At 35.4% G+C, this 13,439-nt stretch overlaps 1 protein-coding gene across 2 annotated transcripts in view; it reads left to right on the top strand.

Annotated features, from left to right (window-relative positions):
- UNC13C (unc-13 homolog C) overlaps positions 1-13,439 on the top strand; it is a 585,929-nt gene that overhangs the window by 229,493 nt on the left and 342,997 nt on the right. For both annotated transcript variants that reach the window (XM_047074451.1, XM_047074449.1), the window contains 2 exons: positions 10,831-11,058; positions 12,224-12,365. In XM_047074451.1, coding sequence (XP_046930407.1) covers positions 10,831-11,058; positions 12,224-12,365 — 370 coding nt within the window. The remainder of the gene's footprint in view (positions 1-10,830; positions 11,059-12,223; positions 12,366-13,439) is intronic.

The raw sequence follows: 13,439 nt of genomic DNA, 5'->3' as shown, positions 1-13,439 counted from the left end.
GGAGATGCTCAGTGAATATTAATGGCTTCCTCATCCTTTTACACTTCTGTATAGATACATATCACTTCAACCTTTATTAAAAGTTATCTTAAATTTTCCATCTCCAAAAGAAATTATTTATACTAATATTTTATATTAGGTCCAGTAATGCCAAAACATCACAGTCTAAGATATATATTATTGACTTCACTCCTGCATTGATTTGGTTGTGGCTGCTGGCCTTAAATTACTAAAACAAAAAACAAAACAAACAAAACACATCACCAAAGAAATGTACTTAAACATGTACTTTCATTTGCAAACGTTTTTTTTTCATGACTAAATATTGTCCCCTCTGTTTACTGTTTATATGAATATAACCAATAGATAGAGTTCATGGGCTTCTTAAACTTGAGGGGGATCAGAGAAAAATGTCAAAATAAAGATTAAATCACAAATGCTGTCACTTTTGGTTTTGTAGTAAGTCATACTCATTCTACAGTTTTCTCTCCTTTATTAGTATTCTTCCTACACAGTCAAAACTATCAGATCAAATGGAGGCTGTTAATGGTAATGAATGCATTTTTTTTTTTTTTTTCAGAATAGGTAGTGTGTCTTTGAAAAAAAAAATCTAGGAATAACTGCTTAAAAGGAAGGGGTATGGACTCAGTACTAAGCTAACTTTCATAATCTCATAATCCAATTAGAATTGAGTCTACTTATTTAAAAAGTGAATTGTAAACAGGCATCTTAAGAAATAAGCCTATTAGGGTAGTGACGTTTGAGAAAACAGGAGAAATATTGTCATCCAGAAACAAATGGCTTGAGGGGCACCTGGGTAGCTCAATTGGTTTAAGCATCTGACTCTTGATTTTGGCTCAGGTCATGATCTCAAGGTTCATGAGATCGAGCCCCATGTTGGCCTCTGTGCTGACAGCAGAGATCCTGCTTGGGATTGTCTCTTTCCCTCTTTCTGCCCCTTGCCAGCTCTCTCTCTCTCTCTACCAAAATAAATAAATAAATTTATAAAAACAAAGGACTTGAATATATTAATGAAAAGAAAAGGTGTATATTATACCTCAGAAATTAGCTGATTTTTCTTTCAGTGTTTTAGAGACTAAACATGTCACCCATTCTTTAGATTTTAGAAGCATCTTTATAATCTATATCCATTTCTTAAGATGTGTTGGTGGATATTGGTTAAATTAAGCAAATTTTTCTATGTGGTTATATATTAAACTCATTATACATTGTAAATTTGAAGATACTTTAAAATGTACATGTAAAATAAAAAATATTTGTGAAAAATTAGGGTGGGTATGAATGGCCCAGGAAGGCAATATTTTCTTTAGTAATACCTCCATACTGTTTCCCTAAAATCCACACTCGCATTGAACAGAAAGAGACTTTGCCAAGTATATGAATTCAACGTCACACCTTTCCACAATAACTATCAATATAATTTGAAAATTTCTCTACAGAATCTGTGACATTTCCTTAAGAAATTTCTATTTTCATTGTGTTAAGCAAGAATTTTGCGCTGGTGGCACACCCTGTGTAAAATATTTCCATGTATGCCTACAATGGAAGAAAAGGACAGAGTTAAAAGAAAAAAAAAAAGGAAATCAGAGTTGGAAGGTCTAGTCTAACTAATATAGCCTCCTATAAAAATGAGGATGTTCTATGATTTCTTTCTCAAAATGGTCAATCTGTTTGAACACCTCTAAGAAGAATTTAACACCTTGGCAGGAGCTTAATTCATCACTAGAAAATTCCTGTGTATAAATTACAGCTTGAATCAGGCCCTGCCTCCTGGTATCTTTTACTCTTTAAACTCCTATTCTTTAATCTTACCAATGGAGGGGAAATATTTAATATATGTACTTCAATTGTATATGACAATTTTTCAAATACTTGTCTTTTTCAAATAATAGTCTTCTTCAGGTTTGTAGACCCTTATTATTTTGCTAGTTTTTTTTTTTCTGAAGACATTGAGTCTGTCAACATAGACACACACAAATACTCAGAATGAAAACCAAACAAAACAAAAAAACACTTTACATGTGGTCTGACTAGTGATCCATGCCAAGGAGAGGATATGCAAAGTTACTTCAAATTCATTTGAGTTGGGTGTTTCATTCCTATCCAGTCTTGTGTCCATGATTTATACGCTTGCAGTCAAGTGGAATGAGACCAGGTGATTGAAAACCCTGCTCACTGCTCCAGTATTTTCTCACAGAGAAGCATGGAAATGTCAGATAAGTTCCCCCAAACAGCCTCACCTCCATTCCTGTCTAGCTGATTTTATTGGTGGTTCCTTCACTTTACCTCCTTCTTGGCCCAAAGCTGGAAACCATGCATAGTGGTAGACAGAAACAGGAGACCAAAGGGAAGTGGGTCTGTCTTTCAAAGAAGAGAACTGATTCATTCTTGCTCCTTCAGTTTCAGCCAGTGTCGGTAGCCAGAGTCCACCTGTTTTTTCCTTAATAACTTGTTAGTGGCCTGCTATTTAAAAAAAGTTATTTAATTCTTATTTTGGAAACAGAATTTGGTGGTAAAAGAACTGTAGCTAATCAAGAAGCTGTTTGTCACCTGCATGAACTGAATATAACCCATAAGGAACTTGACGTGACAGTTACAGTGGTAGTTTTAGATAAAGAACCAAAAAGACAAAATGTATGTTTGCTGGGGTGAGGTTGTGTGCAGAGTGAGACGTAAGTAGAAGAGAAATCATATATAAAATACTTTCCTTGATTATTGTTTTGAAGTAGAAAAGAGACAACTCAAAAAATTGGAAAAAATATACAAATAATCACAGTATGTAACCCAACTGGCTTATACTTCTTTTTCACATCTCCAGAGAAGGAATCCCAAAGTCCTATGGAATAAGCATTCTGCCTAATTTTAATTCTTAACTGGAAAATATAAGTACCTGCATAAGTACAGAAAATATTTTGCCAAAAGTTCAGGAAACTAGCATCTTGTGAGATGATCTTTCATTCTGTGTGTTTTCCACTGACATGATATTAAGCTTCTGTGTTCTGTTAGCCATTGCAAATTGATAGCATTAACAAAATTTGGCTAGGACACTCCTTTCTGCAAACTAGATATTGATTCTGTTTCTTTTGTATTCGTATTACCACATTTTGCAACTGTGATATCTTAAGACATTTATTTATATATACTAAATAGCTACTGTGGGTGGGAGCTTTATTCTGGGCTTTCAGAGCTCAAGAGAACATAACCACTGCTGTCCCTGGATTCAAGCATATTTTCAAAAACTTACATGAGTGGATTTGAACACATATCTTGGAATCTTTTAACCTTCTACTCTTTTATCTATCTATCTATCTATCTATCTATCTATCTTTAAATTCAACTTAGTTAACATACAATGTAATCTTGGTTTCAGGAGTAGAACCCCATGATTCACCTCTTACATGTGGCACCCAGTGCTCATTCCAAGTAGTGCCCTTCTTTAATGAGTACTTAGGAGGCTTAGAAGTAGGATTCTGTGTATCCACTGCTCTAGGGTGGAGATTTTCTTTATGTCTCCAGAACCTAGTAGATGTTTTAGCATAGTTAGATGCCAATAAGTGTTGGTTAAACAACAAATGAGGGCATGGGAACTGCAGTAAGAAATAGCATGTTATGGTTTAAAGATCATTCTTCCATAGAATCATAGATGGTTAGGGGAGCCTTTGAGATCAGTGGATTGGAGAACCCAGTCTACTGATCTTACTGAATTAACACATAAGCTTGGAGTATATGCCAATCACAACATACCTACTGCATTGACTTTTCAGCAACACTAAAGAGAAAATAATAAATTAACATGGGTAAAAGTGGAACTAGTAGTTGAGTTACTTTCACACAATGGTCATGAACCTCAAGGAATAAACTAATAATGGAGCATTTTCAAGTGTGGGGTAGGCTGCTGTAGGGAGATAAAAATGGTAAATAAGCCTTATATGATGCCATATGTTCAACATAACAGAAGCATTGGATATCTGTATATCCATATCTATATCTATATTTCATAGTTCTGAGTTAGTTGAGAAAGATCTGGCTTTTATTCTTGCTGCTACCGGAATTTTTCAAAACTCTCTGAGCATCACTTTCTACATATGTGAAAAGAGTTAATAATACTGGCTAACGCTCTTTGGCTGAACACCACCAGAAACGTGTCTGTAGTTTTAAAAGTTCACTTTATTATCCATTGCTGCAATGGAGAATACGCATCAGGATAAACAATAGCGCATCTCAGTAAGAGGCTATTAGAAAGCAGACATTGCTCTGGATCAGTTGTTGTCTTGAAATGCAGACAATTCGATGATTATGTGGGTTAAAAAACCTTATCTCCAAGCAGTATAGACAAGAGTGCGTCTAATCGCTGTACTTAGCAAAGAAACAGTGGTTACTCATTAGGAGAAAGAATGTTTGGTATTTTGTGATCTGTACAGTGACCTTGTTTTCCTTTGTGCTTAGACAAACTTGTGAGATGGCCTTGTTTGTCTCACATTAACACTGTCACAGAGTGACCGTGTGTGAAGTTGGTGTCCTGTGAGTTTGCTCGTGTCCAACGGGAGAACAACATGGCATAGCTTTGAGTGCCAGACCAGCTTCCAGCAACATTGTGAACTAGCTGTGTCAGCCAACTTCATTTCAAAGGCTATTTAAGAAAAGAGAAATAGAAAGAAATCTTGTGTTTAATATTATCTTTGTTTTCCTTTTCCTTTTTTTTTTTTTTTTGACAGAGACATGAGAAAAATCTGTTACTAAGAGTGATAAGAACAAAAAAGATCTTTGCTCTATCTCTCCCTTGATTTCTTCTTTTCCTTACATAGTAAAGAGACTTTTGAAATTGCGGACTTTTTTCTTTTTTTCTTAGTTTTAACCCTGATCTATGTAATTTGTGATGCTGCAGTAACTGGAAAAATTATAGAAAGTTAGTATTGAAACAATGCTCATGAGGAGAGCCTGGATGGTTCAGTCAGTTGGGCGTTTGAGTATTGATTTGGGCTCAGGTCATGATCCCAGCCAGAGTCCTGGGATTGAGCCCCCTCATCCATGCTCAGTGCGGAGCCACTTAATATTCTCCCTCCCCTGTCCCCACTAGTCCTCTCCCCTGTTCCTGCTCTCTTTCTCTCTAAAATAAATAAATGAATAAGTAAATAATAAATGAATCTCATGAAATGTAGTAACTTTGACACACAATTTTGAGTGAGCCTTCCTGATTTTATCATCTTTAATATGCAAATCTTTCTTGACTTGTTCTACAAGTTTGCATTCACCAATAATGGTACTATTGAATATGGTAGAAGTTGGGGGTGGGGGCAGGGAAGAAAGGCTGAATTTTGGTTTTGGGCCCAAGCTCAATAAAGTAAAATTACTTTATGGATGGTGGCAGTTCCATGAAAGGGGACCCCCCTGCCCACATTCTCCCATTGTCGGCGATGGGGCACCAATGAGAGTGGGAGATGATGATCTCCCAGTAGCTCTGTGATCTTCCAATTATTCTTCTGTTAAATGTCAGTCCTTTGTTGTGTTTGCGAAATAGAGTGGAGTGTGTGGCTTTGATTAAGAGTAGAGGTTACGGCTGATTTGAAGACTAGGGGTGTTGTGGGTCTTCTCCTTGGAAAGATTCAAGGCATATTAAAAGAGGAGGGTTAAGATTATCTTGGATGTAAAGCCGCTAAAGAGAAAAGATAGAAAATACTAGCCACCAGCCAAGTGCCCACCTACATGATTTCATGGGAAAGAAAAACAGAAGCACCATGAGCAGGCCACCTACAGGATTATACTGGGAAAGGAAAGAAAAACTATGAAGTTTCTTATGTTAGGGACTCCTAGAGAACCACCTCAGTATCAGACCACCTGCATGCATTTCATGCATATTAACCACCTGCCTACTCTGAGTTCACCAGCTTCAAATGCAGGTAAAAATTGTTGGGTATGAAAAATAAAAATATTGTAATAATAATATCTTTTTGTTTCTCTGAACTTTAAATTTTCTTAAATCTTTAAGTGCTTCATTGGCTCCAATCAAGCAAATAGTTACAGAGCATTTAGCACATGGCTGATATTGGGTATGGCACTGTTCATGGGGAGACTTTGCAAGTTGTTCCACAGGCCAAGTAATCATATAGCTAAAACCCCCAAATTCCATTTTAATGTATAATTCTTTAATTAGCATTTGTATCTTCACCTTGTGACATCTAGATGTTATACTTGCTTAATTATTAGAATTGAAACTTAAACATTATTTCATTTAATCCTTATCATGATACTGTTAAGAAAGATACTATTATTTCCTTTTGTTTTTCAGATGAGAAAACTAAGGTTTACAGAGATAAATAAAGTAGCCCAATTTCAAATGGGTAGTAAGTGGCAAGTCAGGATTCACACGTGTCTGCCTTCTTCTAGCATACGAGCATCACGAGCCACTCTGCTCCTTTGCCTTATTTAAAAGTGATTTCCTTGATGTATTTCTTCCATTTACATCTGGACTTATGCCCTTGTTTTACGCTCACTATAAGTGCATGAGGTATATAGGCCAACCAATTGCTGCTTTCTAGTGATGGGCACACAGCCTTTGTTTTCTGAAAATTCCAAACCCGAAGCCAAATGCCCAGTGTATTTTGTCTCTTCGTAAGATTCCACAGCACACATAACATTTTACACTGAATTTTTGTTTCTTCCGGGATCATGACCTCAGGGTAAGAGTGTATACAAAATTCCTAACACATAAAATTGAACCTGTAGCCAAATTAAGTACTCAATATGGCAATCATTTTAGGTTTCCCCAAGAAATATTCTGTCTTCTCTATTTTTTGACTGTATCCTATTTTGTAAGCAGCATGCGTGATACTTGGAATACATATTTAGTTGAGATTGGCCTTATAGGCTAGCATGTAAGATAAATGAATACACAGGGAATTGGGTCAGTGATGATAGTTAAGAATTTTGCAAGGTAGTGGCTTGAAATCAGCTGTGGTAGGAGTATTTACACCACAGAAATCTGCTAATATTACAGGTCAGGTTTTGTTTTGTTGTTGCTTTTGTTGTTGTTGTTTTCCCATAGGGGAGGGGAAAATGTGACCACTGTGTTAGGGAAGCCTCTATTTCTGTTAAGGAAGAGATAAAATCATACATTAAGAATGGAGGTTAGTGGAGTGAGGTAAGTGACTTGAAGAAAGTAGAAATGTTTTGTAATAGCTATTGAGAAAAATAAGAAAGAGAAGAGATTGAGACCAAGAGAGAATATTGCAGTTATTATATGTATGTATCTGAAAGAAACACTGAAATTATCAATTGCTGTGTAAAGGTGGTAAAATTGTGAATTTCACATGAAATTTATATGTTTTGGGTAATAATAAAAATTATAGAGACAACTAACGGTTCTGATTTGCTGTCCCTTTAAATTTTGTAGAAGGAAACCATGTGGGATAAGTTTGCCTCTGTCTAAGGATGAAATCTCTTGCAGTTTTGTTGTGCATAATTGTATCGTCTGGTTGTCAATTAAGTGTTTTTAAAAGTAACAATGATAGGGGCACCTGGGTGGCTCAGTCCCACTTCAGCTCAGGTCACGATCTCGCGGTCCGTGTCGGGCTCTGGGCTGATGGCTCAGAGCCTGGAGCCTGCTTCCAATCCTGTGTCTCCCTCATCTCTCTGCCCCTCCCCCATTCATGCTCTGTCTCTCTCTGTCTCAAAAATAAATAAACGTTAAAAAAAATTTAAAAAGTAACAATGATGCATTCCATTTGGATAATGTATTACACTTTATAAAGTGCTTTCCTTTACATTATCTCTTTTGATCTCATTTACGGTTCATCCTTTGTTGACATATTATTTACTGTATTTCTGTGCAGTTACCAGATCTTCTATAATACACTTTGAAGGAAGAGTCATATAAATGCAAATTTGTTTATATCTGATGACTTTGAGATAAGCAGACTAAGTCTGAATGAAAACAATAGACCCAAAGGGTTAGAAATTCATGGCAAATCGCAGCTATTTCAGAAACAGTTTCATTAGAAAACTCAGAGGAGGTATGTGGGTTTGAAAAACAGTAGGGCAATGTAAAGTACTTGTAGATCAGCGACAAAAATTAATTACAGATTTGTCTTTATATGGCCAAAGTAGATAGACTTAAGTTGAATCACTTCCCTCAGACCAAACATGTAAGAGTGAAAGTAGAAGTTTTAAAATTCCACATATCTTTTCTAGGAATAACAGAGAAAAGGTTTAAATAGAAGTCTCCGATCCTCTGCTCTCCCCAGAATAGTGGTTTCAAAGTTTATGACTGGTCTCTTTTCTACATATTACAGTGTTCTACTCCAACATCAAGGGCATTGGTGAAGGATTTCACAGATAATTGTCAAGCTTACCTAATTTACTTCTTTAAAAAAAATTCAAGAGGCAGTTGTTGAGTTTAGAAATTTGATTCCTTTAGATAAAAAATTGCTTGATATTCTACCTTTGAATTTGGCACTTGTTGCTTGAATGGGCATTATTTTGTGGGTAGTGGTCAGCTGGCTCTTCCTGAATTTAGAGAAATAATTTAAAATACACTTAACTCTCAAGAACGTTAACACTTTTTTCCTATAGTCTTTTGGGAACACTAATAGCCAAAACAATAATAGTTACTTAGAAATTGGAGGAGAGTTACGGTTTATGGCACTTTTAACCTGTTGAACATTCATTCTTAGGATGGCTGTCACATACCAAACTTTTGGGGTATTTTGAATCTTGCGGTAACTTTTTCAGGTCTCCACTGTCTTTCTATTTAATGAATATTTCAGTACTTGAAGTACAATATGCCTCTTGGGTAGCTGGAACTATTAAATGTAGCCTAAACTAATTTCATTGTATAAGAATTATGCACTGTGCAGTTAAATCATTACTGATAAATTACAAGCATGGTTAATTGTTTAAGGATGTGTAATCTACTAATGTGTAGCTGTTCCAGGGCCTGTTTAAACAGATGACTGGGACATTTATAATGTCCTTTCAAATTACCTTAAATGCAATGCTTTCATTTTTAGTATTTTTTAATGTGGTTTAAGACTCAAAGGTTTATTTTGTTTTTTAATGATAAAGACAGGGAATATGCTCTATCATTAAAATATTCATCCCTCTAACTTTCTCTAATTACATCTTGGTTATTAGGAATGTATTTTTCCCACATTAGGAAACAAATGTTATACTTTTAAATAAATGCAGTTTTTCACTAAAGTACTCCTGTTAAATTGATTATGAATTTATTATAAGGCAAGTTAACAGCTGACCTCTTCCTCTTTGTCTTAGATTCTATGCCTAAATTGGGCTTAACATGCAAAGACTTATATTCAAAGAACATTACTGAAGCTATCCTTTGTGGTAGAAATGGTGCAGATAAATTATCCCATTTAGGGATGCCTGCACGGCTCAGTCTGTTAAGTGTCTGACTTCGGTTCAGATCCTGATATCAAAGTTCATGAGTTTGAGCCCTGCGTCTGGCTCTGTGCTGACAGCTCAGAGCCTGGAGTCTGCTTTGGATTCTGTGTTCCTCTCCCTCTCTGCTCCTCCTCCTCCTCCTCCTCCTCCTCCTTCTTCTTCTTCTTCTTCTTCTTCTTCTTCTTCTTTCTTCTTCTCTCTGTCTCTCTCTCTGTCTCTCTCTCTGTCTCTCTCTCTGTCTCTCTCTCTCAAAAGTAAACATTAAAAATTTTTTTTAATTAAATTATACCACTTAGTCTCTAAATGTTTCACTAGATATTAGTATGCCTAATTCAGGAATATAATATTTCAAAAAATTGTAAGTTGGATAATACAGTCATTTAGATGAAAATTGGAATTGTTGCTAGCTATGAACATGAGTTTTGTTGTTTTGTTTTTATTCTTTTCAAAACATCTCAGTTGTTCTGATCCAAAAAATATTTGGTTTCAGCAGTGGCAATTCCTGCAGTATTGGTACCTGGGGTTTTGCATTCTCATTTCATTCTCACTAAGGAACCATGAGAGTTGGAATCATGGTTTGCTGTTTACCTGTTGTATAATATTGTGCAACCCACAGGCCACACAGAACATTGAGAGTATCTTGCTGGTAGTTGGAGAATGTGAGGGACCCAAGAACTGACTTTTGGAGATCCTTCACTGCCAAAAGGATTGGCGTTATAAATAAAAATGCCCAGAAAGTTGAGACCAATCACCAAAGTACTAGAAATCAAAAAGGGTTTTAAGTAGAAATAATTCAGCCTGTTGACAAGTGTGGCCATATCACAGAATGAGCGTTCAAGCCTGTGGTCTGTCAGGTATTTAGAGATCACCTAGCCCAGTGGTTTCCAATTTAGTTCCAAGTAAAATCTAACACTATATTTCAATATATAAGAGAGAGTGGTAGTGTTTATTTTATAAGAAGAATTTAAGCACTCAATTATAATAAATTCCATCATTAAAAGTAAGCACTTTGAACACAAGTATTTGAAATTCTGATTTTTGAATGACACTTGCCTTACATATACAATCTATTTCTCACATTTGTGTGTGGTATATATGTGGAGTATATAATATCATTATTGTGTGCATTCTGTTTGTTTTGAAAATTTGGATGACATATTTCTACAACCCCTGATTTCATCAAATAACAACAGAAAAATACTGGGAATCATGCAAGCCCATTTATTTGCCATTAACTCAAAAGACTAGTTCTGAATATTGTCCAGCAATATTTGTTTGTCCTGATTTTGTCCTGATCTCTCCTTAAAACTAAAGCATTTATTCATTCTCATATTCCTTCTTTTTCTCCCTCCCTCGGGCTATCACAGAGTAACTTTACATACATGTACATCACCATTGATTTTTCCATTATAGGAGCAGCAGAAAAGAGTTCTAAGCATGGTGCTGAAGACAAGACACAGACCATCATTACAGCTATGAAAGAAAGAATGAAGATTAGGGAGAAAAACAGGCCAGAGGTGTTTGAAGTAATTCAGGAAATGTTTCAGATTTCTAAAGAAGATTTCGTGCAGTACACAAAAGCGGCCAAGCAGAGTGTACTGGATGGGACATCTAAGTGGTCAGCAAAAATAACCATTACAGGTAAAAGTAGTTATCTTTAAAATTTCGATTCCACACTGAGATTTTCACATGTCTTAGAAATCACTGCTAATAATAAGAATAATAGGTAAAGTAAGTAGAATTTTTCTTTCTTGTCAGTATTGACCAGTGTAGTTGTATTTCAAAGTTCTCATGTATATACTAGATAATTGAAGTAATTTCAGTCTGTTGGTTGTTCTAATCAAAAGCTCTTCCAGAGGAAGAAGGTAGTCTTTTACAATAGACTCATCAATGCCCTACAATTCCCAAGAGATTAGCTTTGTAGCTGTTTGCCACTGATAAATTACAAGAGTAGCTAAAGATCTCTTTAGTCAGTTTTTCTTAATGAGAAAACACACATTATTTTACTTAATCCGTGATCGATACCCCTCAAACAATTGATCCTAGAGTCAAGGCAATTTGAGCTTAGTGATGTCTGAAAATATGAACTCCTGAAGTTGCTTACAACATTAACAACAAGCTCATGCATGTTGTGTTAATGTTACCAAGCGTCTTAACTTACTCATATGGCACTTATAAGATAAAGAAGCTTTTTATTTACTAGGTTGACTTGATCAATAGTGATAGCAAACTTGGGGTGATATGACTCTTGGTTTGGGTTCAGGTAATAATCTCATGGTCTATGAGATCAAGCCCCGAATCAGGCTCTCCGCTGACAGTGCGGAGCCTGTTTGGGATTCTCTCTCTCCCTCTCCCTCCACCCCTTCCACGCTCATGCTGTCTCAAAATAAATAAACAAACTAAAAAAAAAATAGTAACAGCAAGCTCATAAATAGAAGTACAGTTTAAATTACAGACATTTGGATTATGTTGGATAAACTTTTGCATACTGTATGTGCATCATTATTTCTCTATGTGTGTATGCAGTAATCTATATATAAGTATATAGCTGATGTGTATATGAAAGTGTATGTATATAGTTAATATTCATTTCAAGCAAAAGCAAATATTCAAGGAAGGGTTTAATACTTAGCATTTTAATTATTACATTAAGTATTTTTTAAAGTCCTAATGTTCATAATAGAAGCCCTGGAAGTGCATCTGGAAACCCAGTGTACAATGTGTTAGAAAATGCTTCATTATAAATAGTCCCTTTTTTTGTTTGAGGAAATCTTTATATTAAAATGTCCATTTTGGCTTATTTCAGTGGTTTCCGCACAAGGCTTGCAGGCAAAAGACAAAACAGGGTCTAGTGACCCATATGTTACTGTTCAAGTTGGAAAGAACAAAAGAAGAACTAAAACCATTTTTGGAAACTTGAATCCAGTATGGGATGAGAAGTTTTATTTGTAAGTACATAGTGTGAAAATATTATGCTTGTTAATGCATTTGGGAATAAATTTAGTGGAGGCATGCTAAATATAGAAGCAATAAGTATCTCATACTATCTATGCAAAAAATATAAAAAGTAAGATTGTTATGAAGTCACTTAATACTCTTATATTCTTTATTCTTTATCTTTGGAAGCAAGTGAGTAGAAAGAGTATTTCAAACAAAAGGTGGCAATAAGTATATAGAAGCAATAAGTATCTCATACTATCTATGCAAAAAAATATAAAAAGTAAGATTGTTATGAAGTCACTTAATACTCACATTCTTTATTCTTTATCTTTGGAAGCAAGTGAGTAAAAAGAGTATTTCAAACAAAAGGTGGCATGGTTGGGGTGACTTTACAGGAGAAAAAGGAATAAATAATTTTGTAACTTGGGTTGACCCAACGCAATGAGGAATTTACTGGCTTGATTGACCAATATTTTGACGTCTGAAGATTTATATCTAAAGGCAATAGGTTTGGGCAGGATCTGGCCCATCCCACCTACACCATGATGAAATGGTTGATGATAACTTTTACAACCTCTCATTATCTTTGAGGTCATTTATTTTTAAGCGTCTTATATTTTACACTAAACAGCAAAAAGTTATTTTTCTGACATGGGTTCTTTTCTTTCTAGAGACATAAAATTACTTCCACTTAGCATTTGGTAGAAATGAAAATTCCTAACCCTGAATTTAAGGACAGTCATTTCATTTTCTTTCCTCCTTTCTGTGCTGATGGTTTAAACATGGATCTTGTTAACATGCTAAGTAAGTGAACTTAACACCTCCAGCTTGTTTGGGAATATAGGCAATAGTGAGTAAGAAATGAAAAGCTCTTCTTGTGTATATGGGCTGATGAGGGAAATGTTGAGAAATAGACTTGGGAAGTTTGTTGGGACTAAATAACAGTGGGTGCTATAGAATGAGTTTGGATGGTTCCTCCCTTCACACTGATAGAAGGAACCATTTTTATATTCCTTCATTTGTTAACAGAAGGCAAAAATCAATTGACAGTCATAATTTCAAGCCTCGAAAGCAGTAAAATA

This window comes from Lynx rufus, unplaced genomic scaffold, assembly GCF_022079265.1.
Source record: "Lynx rufus isolate CCGP_SWC_20201006 ecotype Redwood Valley unplaced genomic scaffold, mLynRuf1.p SCAF_13, whole genome shotgun sequence".
NCBI classification, from domain to species: Eukaryota; Metazoa; Chordata; class Mammalia; order Carnivora; family Felidae; genus Lynx; species Lynx rufus.
The sequence above is the reverse complement of the archived record's forward strand: the minus strand, read 5'-3'. Positions and strand labels throughout refer to the sequence as shown.